Here is a 20,812-nt window from a genome sequence, read left to right as displayed (position 1 = left end):
AAAAGCAGCTGTGTTTCAGTGCCAATCACTTCTGAGGCGGCTTGAACTCCTTCATAGGCAGCCAAGATCTCCTTCTCTGTGGGAGTGTAGTTGGCCTCGGAGCCTCTGTAACTTCTGCTCCAGAATCCCAATGGTCAGCCTCGAGTCTCCCCAGGCACTTTCTGCCAAAGGCTCCAAGACAAACTGTTCCCAGCTGCGGAGTAAAGCACATTCCTCACATCTGGTCCCGTCCTGACTGGGCCCAGGGCTACTGCATGAGCAATCTCTTGCTTGATCTGAACAAAGGCTTGTTGCTGTTCAGGGCCCCGGTGGAAATCATTCTTCTTGCCGGTCACCAAGTAGAGAGGGCTCACGATGTGACTGTACTCAGGAATGTGCATCCTCCAAAAGCCTATGGCACCTAGGAAAGCTTGTGTTTCCTTTTTGTTGGTAGGTGGGGACATGGCAGTGATCTTGTTGATTATTTCTGTGGGGATTTGGCGACAACCATCTTGCCATTTGACTCCCAGGAACTGGATTTCTTGATCTGGGCCCTTAACCTTGCTTCTTTTAATGGCAAAACCAGCTTTCAGCAGAATTTGGATAATCTTCTCTCCTTTCTTGAAGACCTCCTCTGGCGTGTTCCCTCATATGATGATGTCATCAATGTACTGCAGATGCTCTGGGGCCTCACCCTTTTCCAGTGCAGATTGGATCAGTGCATGGCAGATGGTGAGGCTGTGTTTCCACCCCTGGGGCAGTCGGTTCCAGGTGTACTGTACACCCCTCCAGGTGAAAGCAAACTGAGGTCTGCACTCTGCTGCCAAAGGAATGGAGAAGAAGGCACTGGCAATATCAACGGTTGCATACCATTTTGCTGCTTTGGACTCCAGCTCGTACTGAAGCTCTAACATGTCTGGCACAGCAGCGCTCAGTGGTGGCGTGACTTCATTCAGACCACGGTAATCCACCGTCAGTCTCCATTCTCCACTGGACTTACGCACAGGCCAAATCGGGCTGTTGAAAGGTGAACGGGCCTTACTGACCACCCCTTGGCTTTCCAGTTTACGGATCATCTCATGTATGGGAATCACAGAGTCTCTGTCTGTGCGGTATTGCCGACGGTGTACTGTTGCTGTGGCAATTGGTACGTGTTGTTCTTCTACTTTCAGCAGTCCCACAGCAGAGGCGTCATCTGAGAGACCAGGCAAAGTATTCAACTGTCTGATGTCTTCTTTCACCACTGCGGCTATCCCAAAAGCCCAACGATATCCTTTTGGATCTTTGAAATATCCATTCCTGAGATAGTCTGTGCCGAGGATGCATGGGGCCTCTGGGCCAGTCGCAATGGTGTGTTTTTGCCACTCGTTCCCGGTTAAACTCACTTCAGCCTCTAATACAGTCAGTTCCTGGGACCCTCCTGTTACTCCTGTAATAGAAATGGGTTCTGTTCCTACATATCTTGATGGCATCATGGTACATTGGGCCCCAATGTCAACCAATGCCGTATATTTTTGTGGGTCAGATGTGCCAGGCCATTGGATCCACACAGTCCGGTAGATCCAATTGTCCCTTTCCTCTTCCTGGCTAGAGGCAGGGCCCCCCTATTCCTGGTCATCGCGTACATTGTTCTCTTCCTGTAAATATGTTGCTGAGGTCCCTTCAAGAGGATCAGTCATATCATCATTCCTGTACGTTCTGGAGTTCTGTGCACAAGAAACCGGAGCAACACTGATTCTAGATGGGCTTCTTGTGGTAGGAGTTTCTCATTTTACTTCACGTACCCAGGCTGCTAAGGAGGAGGTGGGTTTTCCATCCCACTTCTTCATATCTTCTCCATGCTCCCGAAGAAAAGACCAAAGGATATCTCGGGGTGTGTATCCTCTCTCTCTGGCTGGGGGACGCCTGCTCCTAATGGCAGAGACTCTTGTCGGCTCTGGTGAGATATCATGAATTTCTTCCTTAAGTTCTTTTTTCAGTTTCTGATGGCCTTCTTCAATCAAGCTCCAGACTTGCTCAGCCAGTCTTGTTTCCACAGACGAGACATGGGTACGAACTGGGGCGGTGACAGTGTCCTCATAAATCCTTTGTTTATTAGCCAGGACACCCACCCTGTCCTCACCTTCTCTCCATTGCAGTGTTGCCAGGTAACGTGAGTACATCTCTGGTCCAAGCCGTGCAAATCTCAACCACATCCGTGATGTGCACTGGACATCATCTGGGCTCTTAGGAAATCTCTCGTCTTCTGCAAAAATGATCTCCATCACAGCCAATTCCCTTAGGCATCCGATACCTTGTTCTATTGTGCTCCATTTTCCTTGGTGCACTAGGAGGTCTTATTTACAAAGATATCTGTCTTTCACAGTTGTTAGCAGTCACTGCCAGAGGCTGAGGGTTTCTTGGGTTTTTCCAATTCCCTGGTCAATGACCACCTCCCAAGACAGTGGTCCCAGTTGCCTGGCCTCAATTCCATCCAGAATGCTGTCATTGGCTGCAGCATCTCAGATGCGGAGCAGCCAGGTGAGGATGGACTCGTTGGTCTGGCGGGTGAATTCCCTTCGCAGGTCACGCAGCTCACCCAGAGATAGAAAGCGAGTGATGATCTCTGTCTCTTCAGCTGGATCTAAAGGTCCTGCTCCATCCTTGTCAGTCACTATGCGGACTGATTTGCTCCTTGATTTCTTCTTCTGAGTGGTGGCAACTGCTACTGGTTTAGGCTGTTCCGGTTCAGTGACGGTTTGTGTGGAGATGCTGACGGCACCTTTGGTTCCTTTCTCCTCTGTGACAGTCTGCATAGATGTGGACACTGTTGCCTCACTTTTGGCTTCTTTCTCTTCTGTGATGGTCTGTGTAGATGAGGACACTGCTGCCTTGCCTTCGGTTCCCTTCTGCTCTGTGACAGTCTGTGTGGACGTTGATGCTGTTGCTTTGCTTCTTTTTACCTCTTCCACTTCTTTAAGAACATGCTGCATCACACCATGTAGTGTTTTGATTCTAAGCATGGTGCGGGCCGTACAGAGAAAACAAAGCAGGACTAACAAGAACATCATGCTGTCCTTGGCATTCAAAGGGTACTCAACATTTTCAAAAACTGCTGTGTCATTCCTGAAAAGCTGGAAAAAATCATTTTTTACTCCTCCCCACAGGGGCTGGGTGAGATTGTTGAGGCCCCAGACGTAGCATCCTAGGCTAGAACAAGAATACAAAACTGCGTATATATTCTGAATTATGTTCATGGCCTCAGATTTTATCAAGCAATGGACATAATAGACCAATAAAGCAATTTTAGTACCATATCCTGGTCTACACAGGAGTATTAAGACCAGCAGATAGTGCCCCATGTGTGGAAAAATATAGAGATAGATATAAGACACATGTAAGCATGTTGAGCATCATAGCAAACAGGAGTCTTCTTCAATAAACAAATTGTAATTCTGACTTTTTTTATTGCCTCTGCCTCACATTGAACGCCAAAAAATATGTTGTGGTTTGAAAGCAAACCGAGTGAGAGGCTCCAAGTCAGAAATACAATTTAATGAGAAGAAAAGGAAAAGATAAAATAAAATAAATGCCATAATACAAAAAAACCCCACTGACAGAGTCAGAATACAACCTGAGCAGGGTGATGGAAGCAGTCCAGGTAAGGTGGTCTTCCTGAAGCAGTGATCTCATAGAAAGATCTGGTAACTCCAGTCCTCTAGAAATCCACTGGGGGAATACTGCTTCTACTGTCCCAAATCTCAGCTTATATCCAGGTGAGAATGCTTGGCTCCTCCCCGTGGGCGGAGCATCTCACAATGGGATGATGAGTCATAAAGGAGGTCCTTGATGGCCATTTAAAGAGTGATAACTCCCGGAGGGAGTTATCTATGAGTCATGCACAAGGCATTGATGGGCCATTAACTGAAGATGGTGATAGAATACATCCTAAACCACAACCCAGGACACCGGGCAACTGTTTTTGTGAGAGTTAAAAGCCGCAAGTGGACTGTTCTTTTTTATGCAAAGTACCATAACAGATCAAAAGAGACTTCTCCCTCTAAAAGGACTGATGAAAGACTATTTTATAAGTGGTACTGGCCTAGAGTTCCAAGTTTTGTCTCTATACGTTGTCTGTGAGAAAGAAAAGAAGTTGGTGGGGGAGAGGGAAGTGTTTTGAAGGTTTCATTCTAATTATTATTAATTTTTTATCTCTTATAATTTTGTTAATAAACCTGTCTTTATACCTTTTAAGTTTTGAGCCTGCTTTGCTTTTCTCCTTATCCTATCTCACAGCAGAAAAAGAGTAAATAATTCTGGGAGACACTCAAACCACTGCACTAATTTTGGGAAACGGAAATTGGCGAACATGAAACCATGACATGGTATCAACCCCTAGTGCACCTGTGACTATCCCTGCTAAAACCAGAATTGCTCAACTCATTCGTTTTAAGTGTTCTGTCCCCAAAACAGATTCTAGGGAGTGAGGAGACCAGGGCTTTGGATCAACAAGACACCCCCAGGTGTACTGGACTCATGTCATAGGTGACAAAAGACTTAATATGGTTTGTACTGTTACAATCCCTCAAGCTAAGACTTTGCAGCTAAAGGTCAGTGGAATGACTGACACAGGAGTAAATATCACCATCATCTCTACCAACATATGGCCTTCATCCTGGCCTACCACACCTGCCGAATCTGCTTTTGCTGGCATCGGAGGGACCACACAGAGCTACTTGAGTGGCAGTCTTGTGTTGTTTAAAAATCCTGATGGCCAAACAGCTACAATTCAGCCGTACATCACTGATGTACCACTAAACTTGTGGGGGAGGGATGTTCTGTCTGTGTGGGGAGTCTGGGTAGGGATGGATTTTTTACAGGGGTCACTGTATTAGAGGGTGTAAGGTGCCTAGGGTGACTTTATGATGCTTGTATCCCCAACTGTCTGTTCTGTTTGTGCGGTATGTTGAGTTCTGTGCCTTTAAGACTGGTTCTGAGAGTAAAGCAGGGAAAGAAGAAGTGCACAGCTTGTTTTAAAAAACAGCCTTCACTCCTCTGCATTTTTCTTTCTCAGGACGGTGTTCAGCTGAGGCACGGACAGTAGCGGGACAGAAATCTTTTTTCGCTTTTAGTTAGTTTAGCTAGCTGAGGCAAAGAAGCTTCCTGGACTGTTGTTTTCCTTTTTCTTGAGACTGTTTAAACCTGTTCTTGACTGAAAGACCCAGAGGAGCACCAGGGAGCTCGCACCTGTGGCCCACCAGGGCCTGGACCTGCAGAGGGACAATTAAGAGACTGAGAGAGAGCTGAGTTATACCCACAGCAAAAACTTTCTCAATTTACCATCTCATTCCAGAACGAAAGGTTTTATTGTTTCATATTATTCATTCATTAAGCTTGTGGGCGCTTTGTTTGTTAAATAAATAGTTTTTTCCACTTTTCTCCAAAGAAGTTCTTTTCCCGGACTGGCTGGGGGGAGGGGCTGTTTGGGTCTGCTTCCCAGAGGGACCCTATTTGGGGGTTTTCTCCCACATTTGCCCTAAACCAGGACAGTATCCCACATTAGCTCCAAAGTGGCTTACTACTCAACCTGTGTGGGTACTGCAGTGGTCCCTTGAAAAGGAGAAACTAGACCCCCTAAAAGCCCTGGTACAAGAACAACTAGTTCAAGGATACATAGAACCATCTATGAGCCCTTGGAACACCCCGGTATTTTTTATAAAAAATAAATCTGGTAAGTGGAAGCTACTCCATGACCTGAGAAAAATCAACTCTGTGATGGAGAGCATGGGCACTTTGTAGCCTGGTATACCATCTCCTACGATGATACCTGTCTGTGGACCTAAAAGACTGTTTTTCCTATTCCATTGCACCCAGATGATACCCCAAAGTTTGCTTTTACAGTACCTTCCACTAATAACACAGCACCAGTGCAACGTTATCAATGGAGAGTTCTTCCCCAGGGCATGAAGAACAGCCCCACAATTTGTCAGTGGTATGTTGTACAGGCACTCTCATTAGTGAGAGACCAATTTCCAGGAGCATACTGTTACCACTACTTGGATGGTATTTTGATAGCAACCCAAACCAAAAAAGAACTGTCACAGATTTGGCCAAGCCTGTTGCAAGCATTAAAAACATTTGGGCTGCAAGTAGCACCAGAAAAGGTACAGCAGCAGCCACCTTGGAAGTACCTCAGATTCAAAATTACGGATCAGACTATACAAGCAATCCAACTCTTAACCAAAATCCAAACTCTAAATGATGCTCATAAACTTTTGGGTACTATCAACTGGGTCAGACCTTACCTAGGATTGACCAACTCACAATTAGCACCCTTATTTGACCTCCTAAAATTTGATCCTGAGTTAATTTCCCCCAGAAAATTAACCCCAGAGGCAAAAGCCGCTCTTGAAACAGTAGAGCAAGCTATCACAGACAAGTCCACTGGATATGCCCAGAGGTGTGTATTAATGTGTTTATTCTCATTGTTAACTTTCACCCTACTGGTATTATTGGGCAGTGGGATACTCACTGGCCTGATCCTTTACATATACTAGAGTGGACGTTTTTACCTTATCAACCAAAAGAGACAGCACCTACCATCTTTGAATTGATTGCACAATTATTAATCAAATGCCTTCAAAAATGTTTACAACTGAATGCAAAAGATCCTTCAAAAATTATTATTCCTGAGACACAAGAGCAATTTGAATTGTGTTTTGCTATCTGCACAGCTTTGCAAAGTGCCTTGCATAACTTCTCAGGACAAATTACTTACCATCTACCCAGCCATAGATTGCTGAATTGGGGAAACTGCACTCTCTCTAAAACCTCTAAATAGCCGAACACCCCTAAAAGGTGTTACAGTGTTTACTGATGGTTCTGGACAAACGGGAAAGGCCATTGTAACATGGAAAGAAGAAGGTAAATGGCAAACATTAGAAGGTTGTAAGAGTGGATCACTTCAGTTGGTGGAGCTATGTGCTATAGCTATAGCTTTCCTATGTTTTCCCCATATTCATTTAAATGTTGTGACTGACTGCCTATGTTGCTGATATCACACAGAGATTAGATTAAGCACTACTAAAGGAAATTGACAATGCACAATTATTTAACTTACTAAAAACTCTGTGCCATACTATCCAAGCCAGAACTTGCCCCTATTACATATTACACATCAGAAGTCACACAAATTTACCAGTTTTCATCACAGATGGCAATGCTCAAGCAGATAAGCTTGTTGGCCCTGCTTGGACACCTCCACAGCCAGATATGCTGGCACAAGCAAAGGCATCACATGATTTTTTCCACCAAGGTGTTCGGGCCTTACAGCGACAGTTCCAGCTGTCAAACACAGAGGCTCGTAATATAGTTAACACCTGTGCTGACTGCCAAGGCCACACTGCACCACTGCAGATGGGGGTAAACCCTCATGGACTACGTGCTTTGCAAGTCTGGCAAACTGATGTCACACACATCCCTGAATTCGGGTGTCTAAAATATGTGCAATTATGCATTGATACTTTTTCATCAGCAATATGGGCTACAGCATACACAGGAGAAAAAGGTTGGGATGCCATTGCACATTGGAGGTCAGCCTTTGCTGCTTTAGGTATCCCTAGTACCATCAAAACAGACAATGGCCCTGCATACATTTCACAGAAAACAAGACATTTCCTACACCTCTGGAGTGTCACACAGCACCGGTATTCCCTGCGTAGCAACAGGACAAGCCATTGTGGAGAGAGCACATGGCACTTTAAAATGTAAACTTGAAAAAAAAAAGGGAGGAATGTCTGGCAAATCCCCACAGAGCAGGGTAGCTAAAGCTATCTATATACACTAAAACATCTGAGAGTATTAGAAAAGTTCAAGAACTCAGTAATTTTAAATCACTTGCTATCACTACAATCAATCTGCAATGATCAGTATCCCAAACTCAAGGTAATGGTGCGAAACCTTATCACCAGTAGGTGAGGAGGCCTGTGGAACCTCATTACCTGGGGACGGGGATATGCCTGTGTTTCCATGGACACCAGAATGCATTGGGCACCTGCCAGATGTATCTGTCCTGCCCTACGTCCTGTCAGGGGCCACAAACAGCATACTCTTGACAGCCCATCAACAGACGTCATGGAGCCATGTGTGGAACAGTGATGGAAACAACTTGTTCACCTACCTCATGGAAATCTGGGACTCTTGAAGTGACAGTTCGTTTAAGGATTCTATTGGTTTACAAATTGTTTTTTCTGTTTACAAATTGTTTTTCTAGTAGTTGGGGGTTTTTTTAACGGTTTGAAGGGTTAGATGGTTTCTTGTTTTTTAGTGTTAAGTTGTAACTTGTAACTATAAATAGTTAATCTGTGGCACGTTAGCCTGAAAAATTGTTATCTTGCCTGACAGCTCCTGGAAGTGAGTGCTGCAACTGCAGTGGTACATAGGACACATCGCTGGCTGAGGGGAGCTAGGTTTGTCAAAATTGGGTGGAAAGTCTCATTCAAATTAGACCCATGCTGTCTTCTGTCACCCTGTCTGCAAAGGGCCCTTTCAGGTAGGATAACAGAGAACACTTTGCATTTTTTAATAAAACCGAAAGGAGAAATTGTCACAGTACAGCGGGTCTGTAGCTGGACAAGATAAAGCTGGCCATAACACAAACCAAATTTGGCTAGCCTGGTTTGTTCTAGAAAAGTAGAACAAGTCCCTGGATGAACAATGATAGAATAGATTTGAACTCAAACAGAGACCTCAGACAACCCTGTTCAAGCCTAGATGCAGAAATACCATTGGCCAGAGATCTGGGCAGAGAGAGAGATCCCAACCAATTGGCTGTCTAAACCCAGGAAAATCAAAGCCCTATAAAAGAGGCGACCATAATAAACTCAGTGCTGTTTGTTGAGGACACTCGGTGAGTTTGTGTCATTTCTGTCTCCAACCAGTGACCCATAACATAATATTTGGTGGATACTAGGTTGAACATGAGCCACCAATGTGCCCTTGACACAAAGAAGGCAAATGGTATCCTGGGCTGCATTAGGAGGAATGTTGCCAGCAGGTTGAGGGATGTGATCCTTCCCCTCTAATCAGCAGTGATGAGACCATGCCTGGACTTCTGTGTCCAGTTCTTGGCTCCTCAGTACAAGAAGGCAAGGACGTACTGGAGAAAGTCCAGCCAAAAGCCACAAAGATGATTAAAGGACTGAATGAAAGGCTGAGAAACCTGTGACTATTTAACCTAGAGAAAAGAAGGCTCAGACAGAGATCTTATCAATGTATACAAGTACCTGAAGGAAGGGTGCAAAGAAGATGAAGCCAGACTCTTGTTGATGGTGCCCAGTTAGAGAACAAGAAGAAATATAGGAATTTCCATTTGAACATCAGAAACTCCTTTTTTCCTGTGAGGGTGACTGAGCATTGGGACAGGTTGCCCAAAAAGGTTGTAGAGTCTCCATCCTTGGAGATATTCAAAAAACCATCTGGACATATACCTGTGAAGCAGTCACTAGATGACCTTGTTTGAGCAGAGGGGTTGAACTTGAGATCTTCAGAGCTCCCTTCCATTGTCAGCTCTTATGTATGAATTTTGCCCGTTTTTTTCTGGACAAGCATTTAACACAGGTGTGCCTCCACTTGAGTGATCATAACAAAAAGGCCACTATAGCCTTCTCACCTGCAGGATGTCATCTAAGGCACCTGTCACACTTCTAACATGAAAGACAAGAATATATTCTATTTAGCTATCAGTTCTCTTCTGTCTAGTCCTATCAAACTAAGCTTACACTGATTCATAAATGTGGTCTGATCCTGCAGGCTGTTCACTGTGAACACATCCTTTCCTCTCAAACAGGAAAAACATGAAACTTTTTCCTTCTATCACTATCTAGTTTTGAAAATGAGAGATTTAACCTTTTTTTGTAGCTTTTGAATCTGCTTTTCACTCTCTGGTGTGACAAAACAAATGTTATTATATGAATCTGATTTTTTTTCTGTTACCAAAGCCTCCACTCAGTTACCTTTGAAGACCTAGGTTTTCACCTCAGGAGAACTTTCTCAAAGTACAGCTTCTTTAGAAACAGCTGTTTGTTCAATGTAATGTTTTCCGTGACAAGCACATTAAATTTCACATTAAATTTCATATAAGTACCATAAAATTAAAATGATGGAAACAAAGAAGAAATGGTACAATAAAAGGGTGGGAGAAGTGATACTGGTTTATCTGAGAGCCACAGAGAATTTATGACACCTGTCTTCAGATTTCCAGCCTTAAACAAAAAAAAATCCAACAAAACACAAACTCAGTTAAAAAAAGAAGAGTATGTGAGGTTCTGGTTAGAATTAAAAATGTATTTTTATATAAATTTAGCTTTATACTTCAGTTCAAATCCTCACCCCAACATGAACAGGGACAGAATAAGGTCCATTGCTAATATGTTACTCATCTAGAATCAATAATTTCACATGAAAGGTACTGCCATCTTGTCCACTATTAATGGAGGTATAAGATGAAATCCTAGCAATCTAGAAAGTTCCACAAGACTTCAGTGACTTTAAAAATTTGAAGCATTAAAAACTGCTATTTTTAATAATTTTTTTCCTTTTCATATAATTTTTAAAAAAACATGACCAGTAAGTAATTCAACTACAAACTAACCATTTAGTGTACTTATTGAAATTTGTAAAGAAGGAAATGGATTTAATGAAGAATGGGTGATTATCTTTGTCCTAAGAACCTCCAAGCAAAATGTGGGCAATGCTATTACATTTGGTCATTACTGTATTTTAAATGGGGCATGAGCTCTGGTGGCAATATACTTACCATCATACTCTGGGAAATAATCAACTAAATGGGAGTACATAATTTTCTCCTCTAAAAGATCTTTTTTATTTAAGAACAGAATGACCGAAGAATTCTGGAACCATGGATATGTGATAATTGTCCTAAAGAGTGCTTTGCTTTCTTCCATTCGATTCTGGAATTTAAAAAAAAGAGAGATACATTTATGCAGTTGTGAATTTTTTTTTAATCAATCAATGCAATTCCATTTTAGTTGATAAACATATCCATTTCACGTTTTCCACCTTCTTACCAAAATGTAAGAATTAACTGATTCATTTACAATTCATAGGTATGTGGTATATTAAATATGCAGGCAGTTTCCTTTTGCAAACTCAATGACTCAAGCATGACTATTCTTGAATTGTGGTTCAATACAATTCTGAAGAACTGTTAGGCTGATGCAATGTAGTTAATACAGAGTCAGAACAAATTGAGTTCAGAACAAGGAATTAACTTTACTTCTCTATTATTTGAAAATTCTAAAGCAGGCCTGATTAGCTACTATGGAAGCTTTTTTTAGGAGATGCCTCCTGAAAACAACAGTTTCACCACCAAACAGGCTGTTATGATCTGATTAGTGAGAGATGCGTCTGCTCAAATTAATGTGTAAACGAGACCATATGCCAAAGTCAATAGCACAGATCTTATTTAATAGTAAATGTGAGGTAGAGAGATAGGAAGAGAGAAGGGGGAGGAAGACAGAGTGAGAAAAATTAAGCAAAAGATATCACCACCATGTGGATTCCTGCAGCATTCTTCACCCTGATCTTTGGTGGTGGGGGTCCCAGAGTCATTCTACTGAGGGTACCACCTTTATACAGTCCAAGTTCTGGGTATCCAAGGGGTGGTTGCAGATGTTCCCAGAACTTGGACTGGCATGGATGTAAGCAGTGGTTTCCTTTCCCACAGTCTGCACAGTGGAATTTTGTCTGGTGTGCTAATTCCAAACCTTCACCTCTGTTTAGGCCTGGAATTAGCACTTTCCTTTTTGCCATCCATGCTTATCTCAAGTTCCTGTCGTGGTCGCTTATCTTATGGGAATAGTGTTTTGAGATATGTAATTGCATTCTTTAAGTCCTCACACAGGCTTCTAGAGAACAAAATCAAAGTGAGTCCTGTAGATTCTGATGTTGCGGAGCCATAGAATCATAGAATTGTTTAAGTTGGAAAAGGCCTAAAAGATTATAGAGTCCAACCAACTTAACACTACCAAGCCCACCACTAAACCATGTCCCTAAGTGCCACATCTGCACATCTTTTCAATACCCTCAAGGGATGGTGACTCAATCACTTCTCTGGGCAACCTGTTTGAATACTTGATAACCCTTTCAGTGAAGAATTATTTCCTAATATCCAACCTGAACCTCCCCTGGTGCAACTTGTGGCCATTTCTCCTTGTTCTGTCAATTGTTACAGAGGACAACAGACTGACACTGTTACAACCTCTTTTCAAACACTTGTAGAGAGCAATAAGGTCTCCCCTGAGCCTTCTATTCTCCAGACTAAAAACGCTCATTACTCTCAGCTACTCCTCATAGGACTTATGTTCCAGAAGCTTCATCAACTTCATTATTCCTCTTTGAATGTGCTCCAGCACCTCAATGTCTTTCTTGTAGTGAGGGGCCCAAAACTGAACTCAGGATTTGAGTTGTGGCTGCACCAGTGCTGAAGTACAAAGGGATGAACATTTCCCTAGTCCTGCTGGCCATATTATTTCTGATACAAGCCAAGATGCCATTGGCTTTCTTGGCCACCTGGGCACACACTGGCTCATGTTCAGCTGGCTGTAAACCAATACTCCCCACATCCTTTTCTGTTGGGTAACTTTCCAGCCATTCTTCCTCAAGCCTATAGCATTGCACTGGGTTATGACCCAAGTGCAAAACCTGGCACTTGGCCTTGTTGAACCTCATACAGTTGGCCTAAGCCCATTGATCCAGCCTATCCAGATCTCTCTGCAGAGCCTTCCTACTGTCCAGCAGATCAATGCTCCTGCCCAAACAGGAGCCCAAACGCTCCTGTCTGCAAACTTACTAAAGGTGCACTCAATCCCGTCGTCCAGGTCATTGATAAAGATATTAAGCAGGACTGACCCCAATACTGAGCCCAGGGAAACACCACTAGTGTCTGTCTGCCAACTGGATTTAACTCCATTCACCACAAGTATGTGGGTCCAGCCAGCCAGCCAGGTTTTTACCCAGCAAAGAGTATACCTGTCCACCCAGTTTCTCATAGACAGTGCTATGGGATATGGTGTCAAAGGCTTTGCTAAAGTCCAGGTCAACAACATCCACAGTGGGTCACCTTGTCATAGAAGGAGACCAAGTTAGTTAAACAGGACCTGTCACCAGTACACTTGAGTGGATCCTAACCCAACACCCCGTGTCTGCCCAAACCCTGCAGCTCCTGCTAAGGCTGAAATGAATAAAATGTAAGAGATTTCCATTTTCTTACACAGTCTGTCAATTGTTAAAAAGTTGTACTGTTTCAAATATTATGCCAGTTGTAAACCAGTCTGTTAAGCTGTTTGTACCAAAGTTTGTACCCTCAAAAATCTTATTCCAAGTTGTATACCCCCTCTAAAACCCCGGGGTCCCCCCCCCTTCCGTCGGGCTAGGCTGTCGCCGTTCCCTGCTGGCTCCTCGAACTGCCGGCCCCGCCTAATAGGAAAATCCAAGGACTTCCATGGTGCACCGCTCCAAACCGAAGTGCAGTTGCCGGCAAGCGGACCCAAAAGCCGGGACCCAGCACCAAATCCAGGTAAAAAGGGAGGCACTATAACACCGAGAAGACCCTCAGCTACCTAAAGACTGAATTCTGCTTCTGCCGCCTCACCACGACCACAAAGGGACTGGGAAGAAGTGACGCCCCTAGACCACACGAGCCCAGTTGGGTTGCCGGGGATTCCCGCGAGACCGGAACCCCCGACTCTGCTGCGGCGAGAGCAGAAGGTCTGACTGACACCTGATCCTCAGCGGCGACAGGAGCGAGGGCGGCGACAGGAGCAGCGGCGGCGCAGGCGACCCCTCGAGTTCCCCCTTTAAAGAGCTGACTAATAAAGGCTTTTCAAAGGAGCAGGTCTCCTGGCCCATTTATAACAATTTGGGGGCTCGCCGGGATCTAAGCCACGCCCAGAAGAGGACCAGGACGGGAAGGCGCAGCCCGACCTCGGACCTCCTGGACAGCTGGACATCCCGGACCAGAAGACAACGCTCGCCAGCCTCGCGGGACGCCACTGAGGAACATCGGTAAGAACAACCGGTGGTGGGAGTGGAGACGAGCGGATGTGGAGTGAATGAGTGGGGGGCCGGCAGCTCGGACCCCCCAAGCGAGTTTGGACTGCTGAATACCGCGTTTCCGCACCCCCGCGAGGGGGCCGGCCGGGAAAAGCAGGAAGCGAGTGAACTGAGAGTGACTGAGGCGTCTCCAGGGGCATAGGCGCCCCCCTCTGGACGTGCGGAGGAATTTAGAGAGTAAGTGGCACGTCAAAGAAGTAAGTGAAGCATGCACCACACTGGCTGAGGCTACGGCCCAGAGTGTCTGAGTACCAGCTGGGGTAGCAAAGATAGGCTGCTTTCGGGGTGCTTTGGAGACTGGCTGGGGTAGCTGTCGGGGTGCTGGGATAAAGAGTACTGGCTGAGGCTACGGCCCAGAGCGCCTGAGTACCGGCTGGGGTAGCAAAGATAGGCTGCTTTCGGGGTGCTTTGGAGACTGGCTGGGGTAGCTGTTGGGGTGCTGGGATAAAGAGTACTGGCTGAGGCTACGGCCCAGAGTGTCTGAGTACCGGCTGGGGTAGCAAAGATAGGCTGCTTTCGGGGTGCTTTGGAGACTGGCTGGGGTAGCTGTCGGGGTGCTGGGATAAAGGGTACTGGCTGAGGCTACGGCCCAGAGCGTCTGAGTACCGGCTGGGGTAGCAAAGATAGGCTGCTTTCGGGGTGCTTTGGAGACTGGCTGGGGTAGCTGTCGGGGTGCTGGGATAAAAGTCTGCATTGGTCGGGGGTATCTTGGGTACGCTTTCCGGGTTCGAGAGGTAGAACTGGTCGGGAGTGCCCAGGGAAGAGGTACGCTGTCCGGGTGCAGGGGAGTAAAGGAGTGCTTGCTAAGGGGTAGTGGCTGAGGCCCTAAGGGCGGGTCACCAGGCTACCTGTGGGGCATTCTGAGCACTGGCAGGGGTAGTGCCCAAACCCTGAGAGGGTCCCTGGGGCTACTTACGAGTGCTCAAAGAGTGAGTGAGAGTTAAAATTTGCGCTGCCTGCCTTTAAACTTGTGTATGTGTAGGGGCACCTTAAAGAAGTTTAATTAAAACAAACTCAAGTAATTTTGCTTTGTGTTGTCCTGAAGTAAAATTTCTGTCAGAATAGGAACAGCGTAGTTTTTATTTGAGACCCACTGAAAATGGGGGCATACATAAGTAGAGTGGAGCCAGTTGAAGAGAGAGAGAAAAAGATAAAACAAATTCCATCGGACAGTCCACTAGGACAAATGTTAGAACTATGGGAGTTTGATGAAGCCACTAAAAGCTTGGACAGGATCAAGATGATCCATTATTGCATAGAGGCTTGGCCTAAGCTAGATTTACCTGAAAAATGGCCATGGTGTGGAACTAGAGACCCCTGGATGTGTTCACAATTAACTCAATACTTGAAATCTCGAGGAGATTCAAGTACTGAACAAATACTCTATGCTATCTGTTGGCAGAAACAAGTAGTCAAAAATGAAACAGCAAAAATATGTAAGTTACAGCAAGGGAAACAAAAGAATGAAAAGCAGGAGAACCAAGAAGAAGCTAGCCATAATTGGGACCCCTTAGAACATTTGCCTCCTCCTCCAGTTTATCCCGAAGTACTACAAACTATCCCTACTAATCCTCCAACCTCATTTGAAAATCATATCCCACCTTCTCAAACTGTAATCCCTGTTCTTTCCCCAACTTGCCCCCCTCCAGCTTATAACCCCTCTTACCCTCTGCCGTTTCCTAACACTGGTCTAACCTCCTCTCCTTCACCATCCACAATCCCTGCACCCCCTCACAGCTGGGAGCTAGGTCTGGCAACTAACAATGCGTCCTGCCAGGCAATAAAAACCCCAGAAGGACCTTACAGTAACACCAGGTCAAAAACCAAACTCTTTCCCCTAAGGGAGGTCCCATTGGGTGGGGCAGTTGGAGGAATAGGGTTTGTCAATGCACCTTTAACAGCGTCAGAAGTCAGAAATTTTAAGAAAGAACTGGGGAATCTAGTTGAAAACCCAGTGGGAATTGCCAACCAGATTGACCAGTTTTTGGGCCCAAATATTTATACATGAGGAGAACTAAACTCCATCTTAAATATACTCTTCAATCCAGATGAGTTTCAGTTGGTTAGGGCAGCAGGAATGCGCATCTGGGAGAGAGAAAACCGAATGGGCCCCCCCGGTGACCAGAAATTGCCAATAGCTGACCCAGGGTGGGACCCAAACAGAGAAGAAGGGAGGAGAAATATGGAGGATTATAGAAACCTAATGATAAAAGGTATTAAAGAATCAGTTCCTCGGAGTAGCAACACCAAATTAGCTTTTGACAGGGCCCAAGAGAAAGATGAAACCCCAGCAGCCTGGCTGAGCAGGCTCAGACGGAATTTCCAGCAATATTCCAATCTAGATCCAGATAGCCCAGAGGGACAGATATTATTAAAATTACAGTTTGTCACAAAATCCTGGCCAGATATCAGAAGAAAACTTGAAAAGATGGAGGACTGGTAAGACCGAGAAATAAATGAATTATTAAGGGAAGCACTAAGAGTATATCTTAGGAGAGATGAAGAAAGAACAAAAGCAAAAACCAGGATTATGGTAGCCGTGGCCAGGGAGAGTGTAAGAGATCTCAAAGAGGATGCTAGAGGTGAAAGAAACACAAAATCTTTACCAGAAAAGGGAAGAGGAAGGAACCCACCATCTTGGGGTACTCCTCAGAGACCAAGAGAGACCCGAGCCTGTTTTTATTGTGGAGAAATAGGACACTTAAAAAAACATTGCAAAAAATTGTCATTTGATGAGACTGTCGTAGGGGAGCAAGAGGCATTGGAAAAATTATTGAAAGGAGAGGTCAAAGAGGATTAGGGGTGTCATGGGCTCTATGCGTTAGGGGACCCCACGAAACATCAGGAAGGGCCCATAGTAAATTTTGAAGTAGGTCCCCAACATGAAGAGTTTGAATTTTTAGTAGATACTGGTGCCGATAAATCGTGTATTAACCGACTTCCAGTTGGAATTACGATTGGAAGAAAAACCTGTGAAGTCCTAGGAGCAGAAGGGGAGCCTTTCAAAGCCTCAGTTATAGAAAATATAGAAATTAAAGGAAATTCCAAGAGATGTGTCACTAATTTAATATATCTACCCAAAGTAGACAGTAACTTGCTGGGAAGGGACCTGCAAGTTCAGTTGGGAGTAGGGATTCTTCCTAGAGAAGGAAGAATGGTAGTACAAATGATGAGGCTGACTATTGGAGACTTGAAAGAAATCAAGCCAGAAGTCTGGGCCGAGGAGGGAAAATATGGATATTTAGATATCCCACCTATAGAAATAAAAATGCAAGAGAATACGCCTCCTATAAGGGTCAGGCAATATCCTATTTCTCTGGAAGGGAAAAAAGGACTAACCCCAATTATAACCCATCTACTCACAGAAGGAATATTAGAACCTTGTATGTCACCCCACAACACCCCTATTCTGGCTGTAAAAAAGGCAGAAAATAAGTTTAGATTAGTGCAAGACCTAAGAGAAGTAAACAAAAAAACAATTACCAGGCACCCGGTGGTACAAAACCCCTACACACTCCTGAGCAGGATCCCTAGAGAACATTCCTGGTTTACTGTAGTAGATCTAAAAGATGCTTTTTGGGCCTGTCCTTTGGCAGAAGGAAGCCGAGATTGGTTTGCTTTCGAATGGGAGTGCCCTGAAAGTAAGAGAAAGCAGCAACTAAGATGGACTCGTCTTCCTCAAGGGTTCACTGAGAGCCCAAACCTTTTCGGGCAAGCCCTAGAAGAGTTACTAAGGCAGTTTATCCCTAAAAATAATGTACAAATCCTGCAGTATGTAGATGACCTCCTAATATCGGGGAGAGAGAAAGATGAAGTGAAAAAAACCAGTATTAATCTCCTAAATTTCCTAAGAGAAAAAGGCCTCAAAGTGTCAAAGAACAAATTACAGTTTGTAGAATCACAAGTCACATACCTTGGACACCTCATTGAGGAAGGGTGTAAGAAATTAAGCCCTGAGAGAATCTCAGGTATACTCTCAATCCCAGCTCCAACCACAAAAAGAGATATAAGAAAATTATTAGGACTATTTGGTTATTGCAAGCTATGGATAGAAAAATATTCCCAAAGTGTTAAATTTCTCTATGAGAAGTTAGTCCAACCTGAACCTGTAAAATGGACTGATAAGGATGAAGAACAATTGAAAGACCTAAAGACAAAATTGTCTTCAGCCCCTGTCCTGAGTCTCCCAGACCTTAAGAAAAAGTTTGACCTATTCATTAACTCTGAAGGGGGAATAGCTTATGGAGTATTAACCCAAGAATGGGGAGGACACAAAAAGCCTGTCGCATATCTTTCCAAACTTTTGGATCCAGTTGCAAGAGGGTGGCCGGCTTGCCTCCAGGCTGTAGCAGCCACAGCATTTCTTGTAGAGGAAGCACAAAAACTGACACTGCAGGGAAAAATCATTGCACACACACCCCATGATCTCAGGACAGTGTTGAGCCAAAGGGCTCAACAATGGCTGACTGACTCTAGAATTTTAAAATATGAAGTGATTTTAACCGGCACCAGTGATTTGGAACTAATCACATCAAAAAGTCTAAATCCTGCCCAGTTCCTCTCAGGGGAACCCACACCAAACTTAGAGCACAATTGCCTGGAAATCATAGATTTACAAACAAAAGTAAGGGAAGATCTTGAAGATACACCTCTACCATGTGGGAGGGTGCTATTTATTGATGGATCATCTAGGGTGACAGAGGGAAAGAGAATATCAGGCTATGCAATAGTCGAAGGTACAGAAAGGGACAATTTAAAAGTTATAGAAAAAGAAAAACTGCCACCCCATTGGTCTGCCCAGTGTTGTGAAGTCTATGCCCTCAAGAGGGGATTAGATTTATTAGAACAAGACCAAGGTACAATCTACACAGACTCGAGATATGCATTTGGAATAGTACACACATTTGGAAAAATCTGGGAAGAAAGAGGCTACCTAAATTCAAAGGGGAAAAATCTGATACATAAAGAATTAATTAAATTGGTATTAGAATCTCTTATGAAGCCCCAAGAAATAGCAATTGTACATGTCAAAGGACATCAAAAAAGGACACATTTGAAGGAAAGGGCAACCAAGTAGCTGATCAAGCAGCCAAACTAGCAGCTCAAAGGCTGGGAGAACCAATAAAAATTCTTACTTTAAATGATGTACCAGCTAACAAAGTTAGTGAACCAATATATGATGAAAATGAATTAAAAGAAATAAAAAAGTTAGGTTTACACCAAGGGAAGCGGGGGGAATGGCTGACCCCAGATGGAAGAACATTCCTAAATAAAGCAATAGCTCGAAAAATACTGGCAGAAATCCACAGCTTAACCCACTGGGGCACCCAAGGGTTGTGTGATCATTTCCTGAGGGAACACCTATGTGTTGGAATCTATAACCTGGCCAAAGCAGTTACTGAAGGATGCCTAATTTGTCAAAAAGTAAATCAAAAAGTAATGAAAAAGCCCACACCAGGAGGAAGACAAATAGCATTAAGACCCTTTCAAAGTATACAAATAGACTTCACAGAAATGCCTCCAGTACAGGGATATAAGCACCTTTTGGTTATAGTTGATCACTTAACGCATTGGATAGAAGCCTTCCCTACAAAAAGGGAAACAGCACAAGTAGTAATAAAAATACTATTAGAACACATCATCCCCCGATATGGACTGGTAAATAACATCGATTCAGACAGAGGCCCCCACTTTGTAGCACAAGTCCTGCATGATGTTGTTAAAGCCTTGGGAATTAAATGGCAGTTGCATACACCCTGGCATCCCCAAAGCTCGGGGAGAGTTGAGAGGATGAATAAAACCCTCAAAAATGTATTGACTAAATTGATAACAGAAACTGGAATGAATTGGCTAAAATGTCTGCCCCTAGCACTCTTGAGAATCTGAGTTCGGCCAAGGTCAGACATAGGGGCTTCACCATATGAGATGATGTTTGGACTCCCTTTCTTACTAACTCCTTACAGCACTGCAAATTATTTAGAAGGGGAGGCAGCCACTCAAGAATATATTCAAACAATTAGAAAAACATTGGCCGATCTTAAGAGAAGAGGGTATCTTCCTCAAACCTCCCCCTTAGATGCAGATGTACACCAAATAAAGCCAGGGGACTGGGTCCTAATTAAATCTTGGAATACCACTCCACTAACTCCCAAATTCGAAGGTCCATTCCAGGTCCTGCTCACAACCCACACTGCAGTGAGGACCCAAGAAAAGGGCTGGACACACATATCCCGAGTAAAAGGACCATTGCCACTTCCCAGTGACTCTGTTACCCCAGCAGAGACTCCCTCTGAATGGACTACCATTAGAGATCCAAACACACTTAAAATAACCTTCAAGAAACTACCAAAGCCCAATTAGATCATAAAATGTTCTCTGTAAGTTGTTGTTCTAAGTTATTATAAAGTGTTAAAAAGGTTGTGATAATAATATCATTACAGATCTCTTATAGGGCACACCACAGAAAGCCTAATCAAAAACTGAACAAGTGGGAGCACACTGAAAGAAACTCCATAAGGCCAGCTAAATAACTTCCCCAACCCAAAAGGCAAGACCAGGTGAGATCGAAATAATGGTTCATACTGGACTCTTGAGAGGACTAATTATAGTCCTATTGATGAGCAAACCCACCGAAGGAGCATGCTCTAAGAATGACTATCCCACTTCCCTAACCCAAGAGGCAAGACCAGGTGAGATCGAGATAATGGTTCATACTGGACTC

The 20,812-nt window shown here is 44.1% G+C and overlaps 1 protein-coding gene across 2 annotated transcripts in view; it reads right to left on the bottom strand.

The window, feature by feature from the left end:
• Positions 1-20,812, bottom strand: part of LOC136373335 (guanine nucleotide-binding protein G(q) subunit alpha) — a 219,770-nt gene that overhangs the window by 24,031 nt on the left and 174,927 nt on the right. For both annotated transcript variants that reach the window (XM_066338239.1, XM_066338240.1), the window contains one exon: positions 10,775-10,928. In XM_066338239.1, the coding sequence (XP_066194336.1) occupies positions 10,775-10,928 (154 nt within the window). The remainder of the gene's footprint in view (positions 1-10,774; positions 10,929-20,812) is intronic.

Source organism: Sylvia atricapilla, chromosome W (genome assembly GCF_009819655.1).
Source record: "Sylvia atricapilla isolate bSylAtr1 chromosome W, bSylAtr1.pri, whole genome shotgun sequence".
Classification (NCBI taxonomy): domain Eukaryota; kingdom Metazoa; phylum Chordata; class Aves; order Passeriformes; family Sylviidae; genus Sylvia; species Sylvia atricapilla.
The sequence above is the reverse complement of the archived record's forward strand: the minus strand, read 5'-3'. Positions and strand labels throughout refer to the sequence as shown.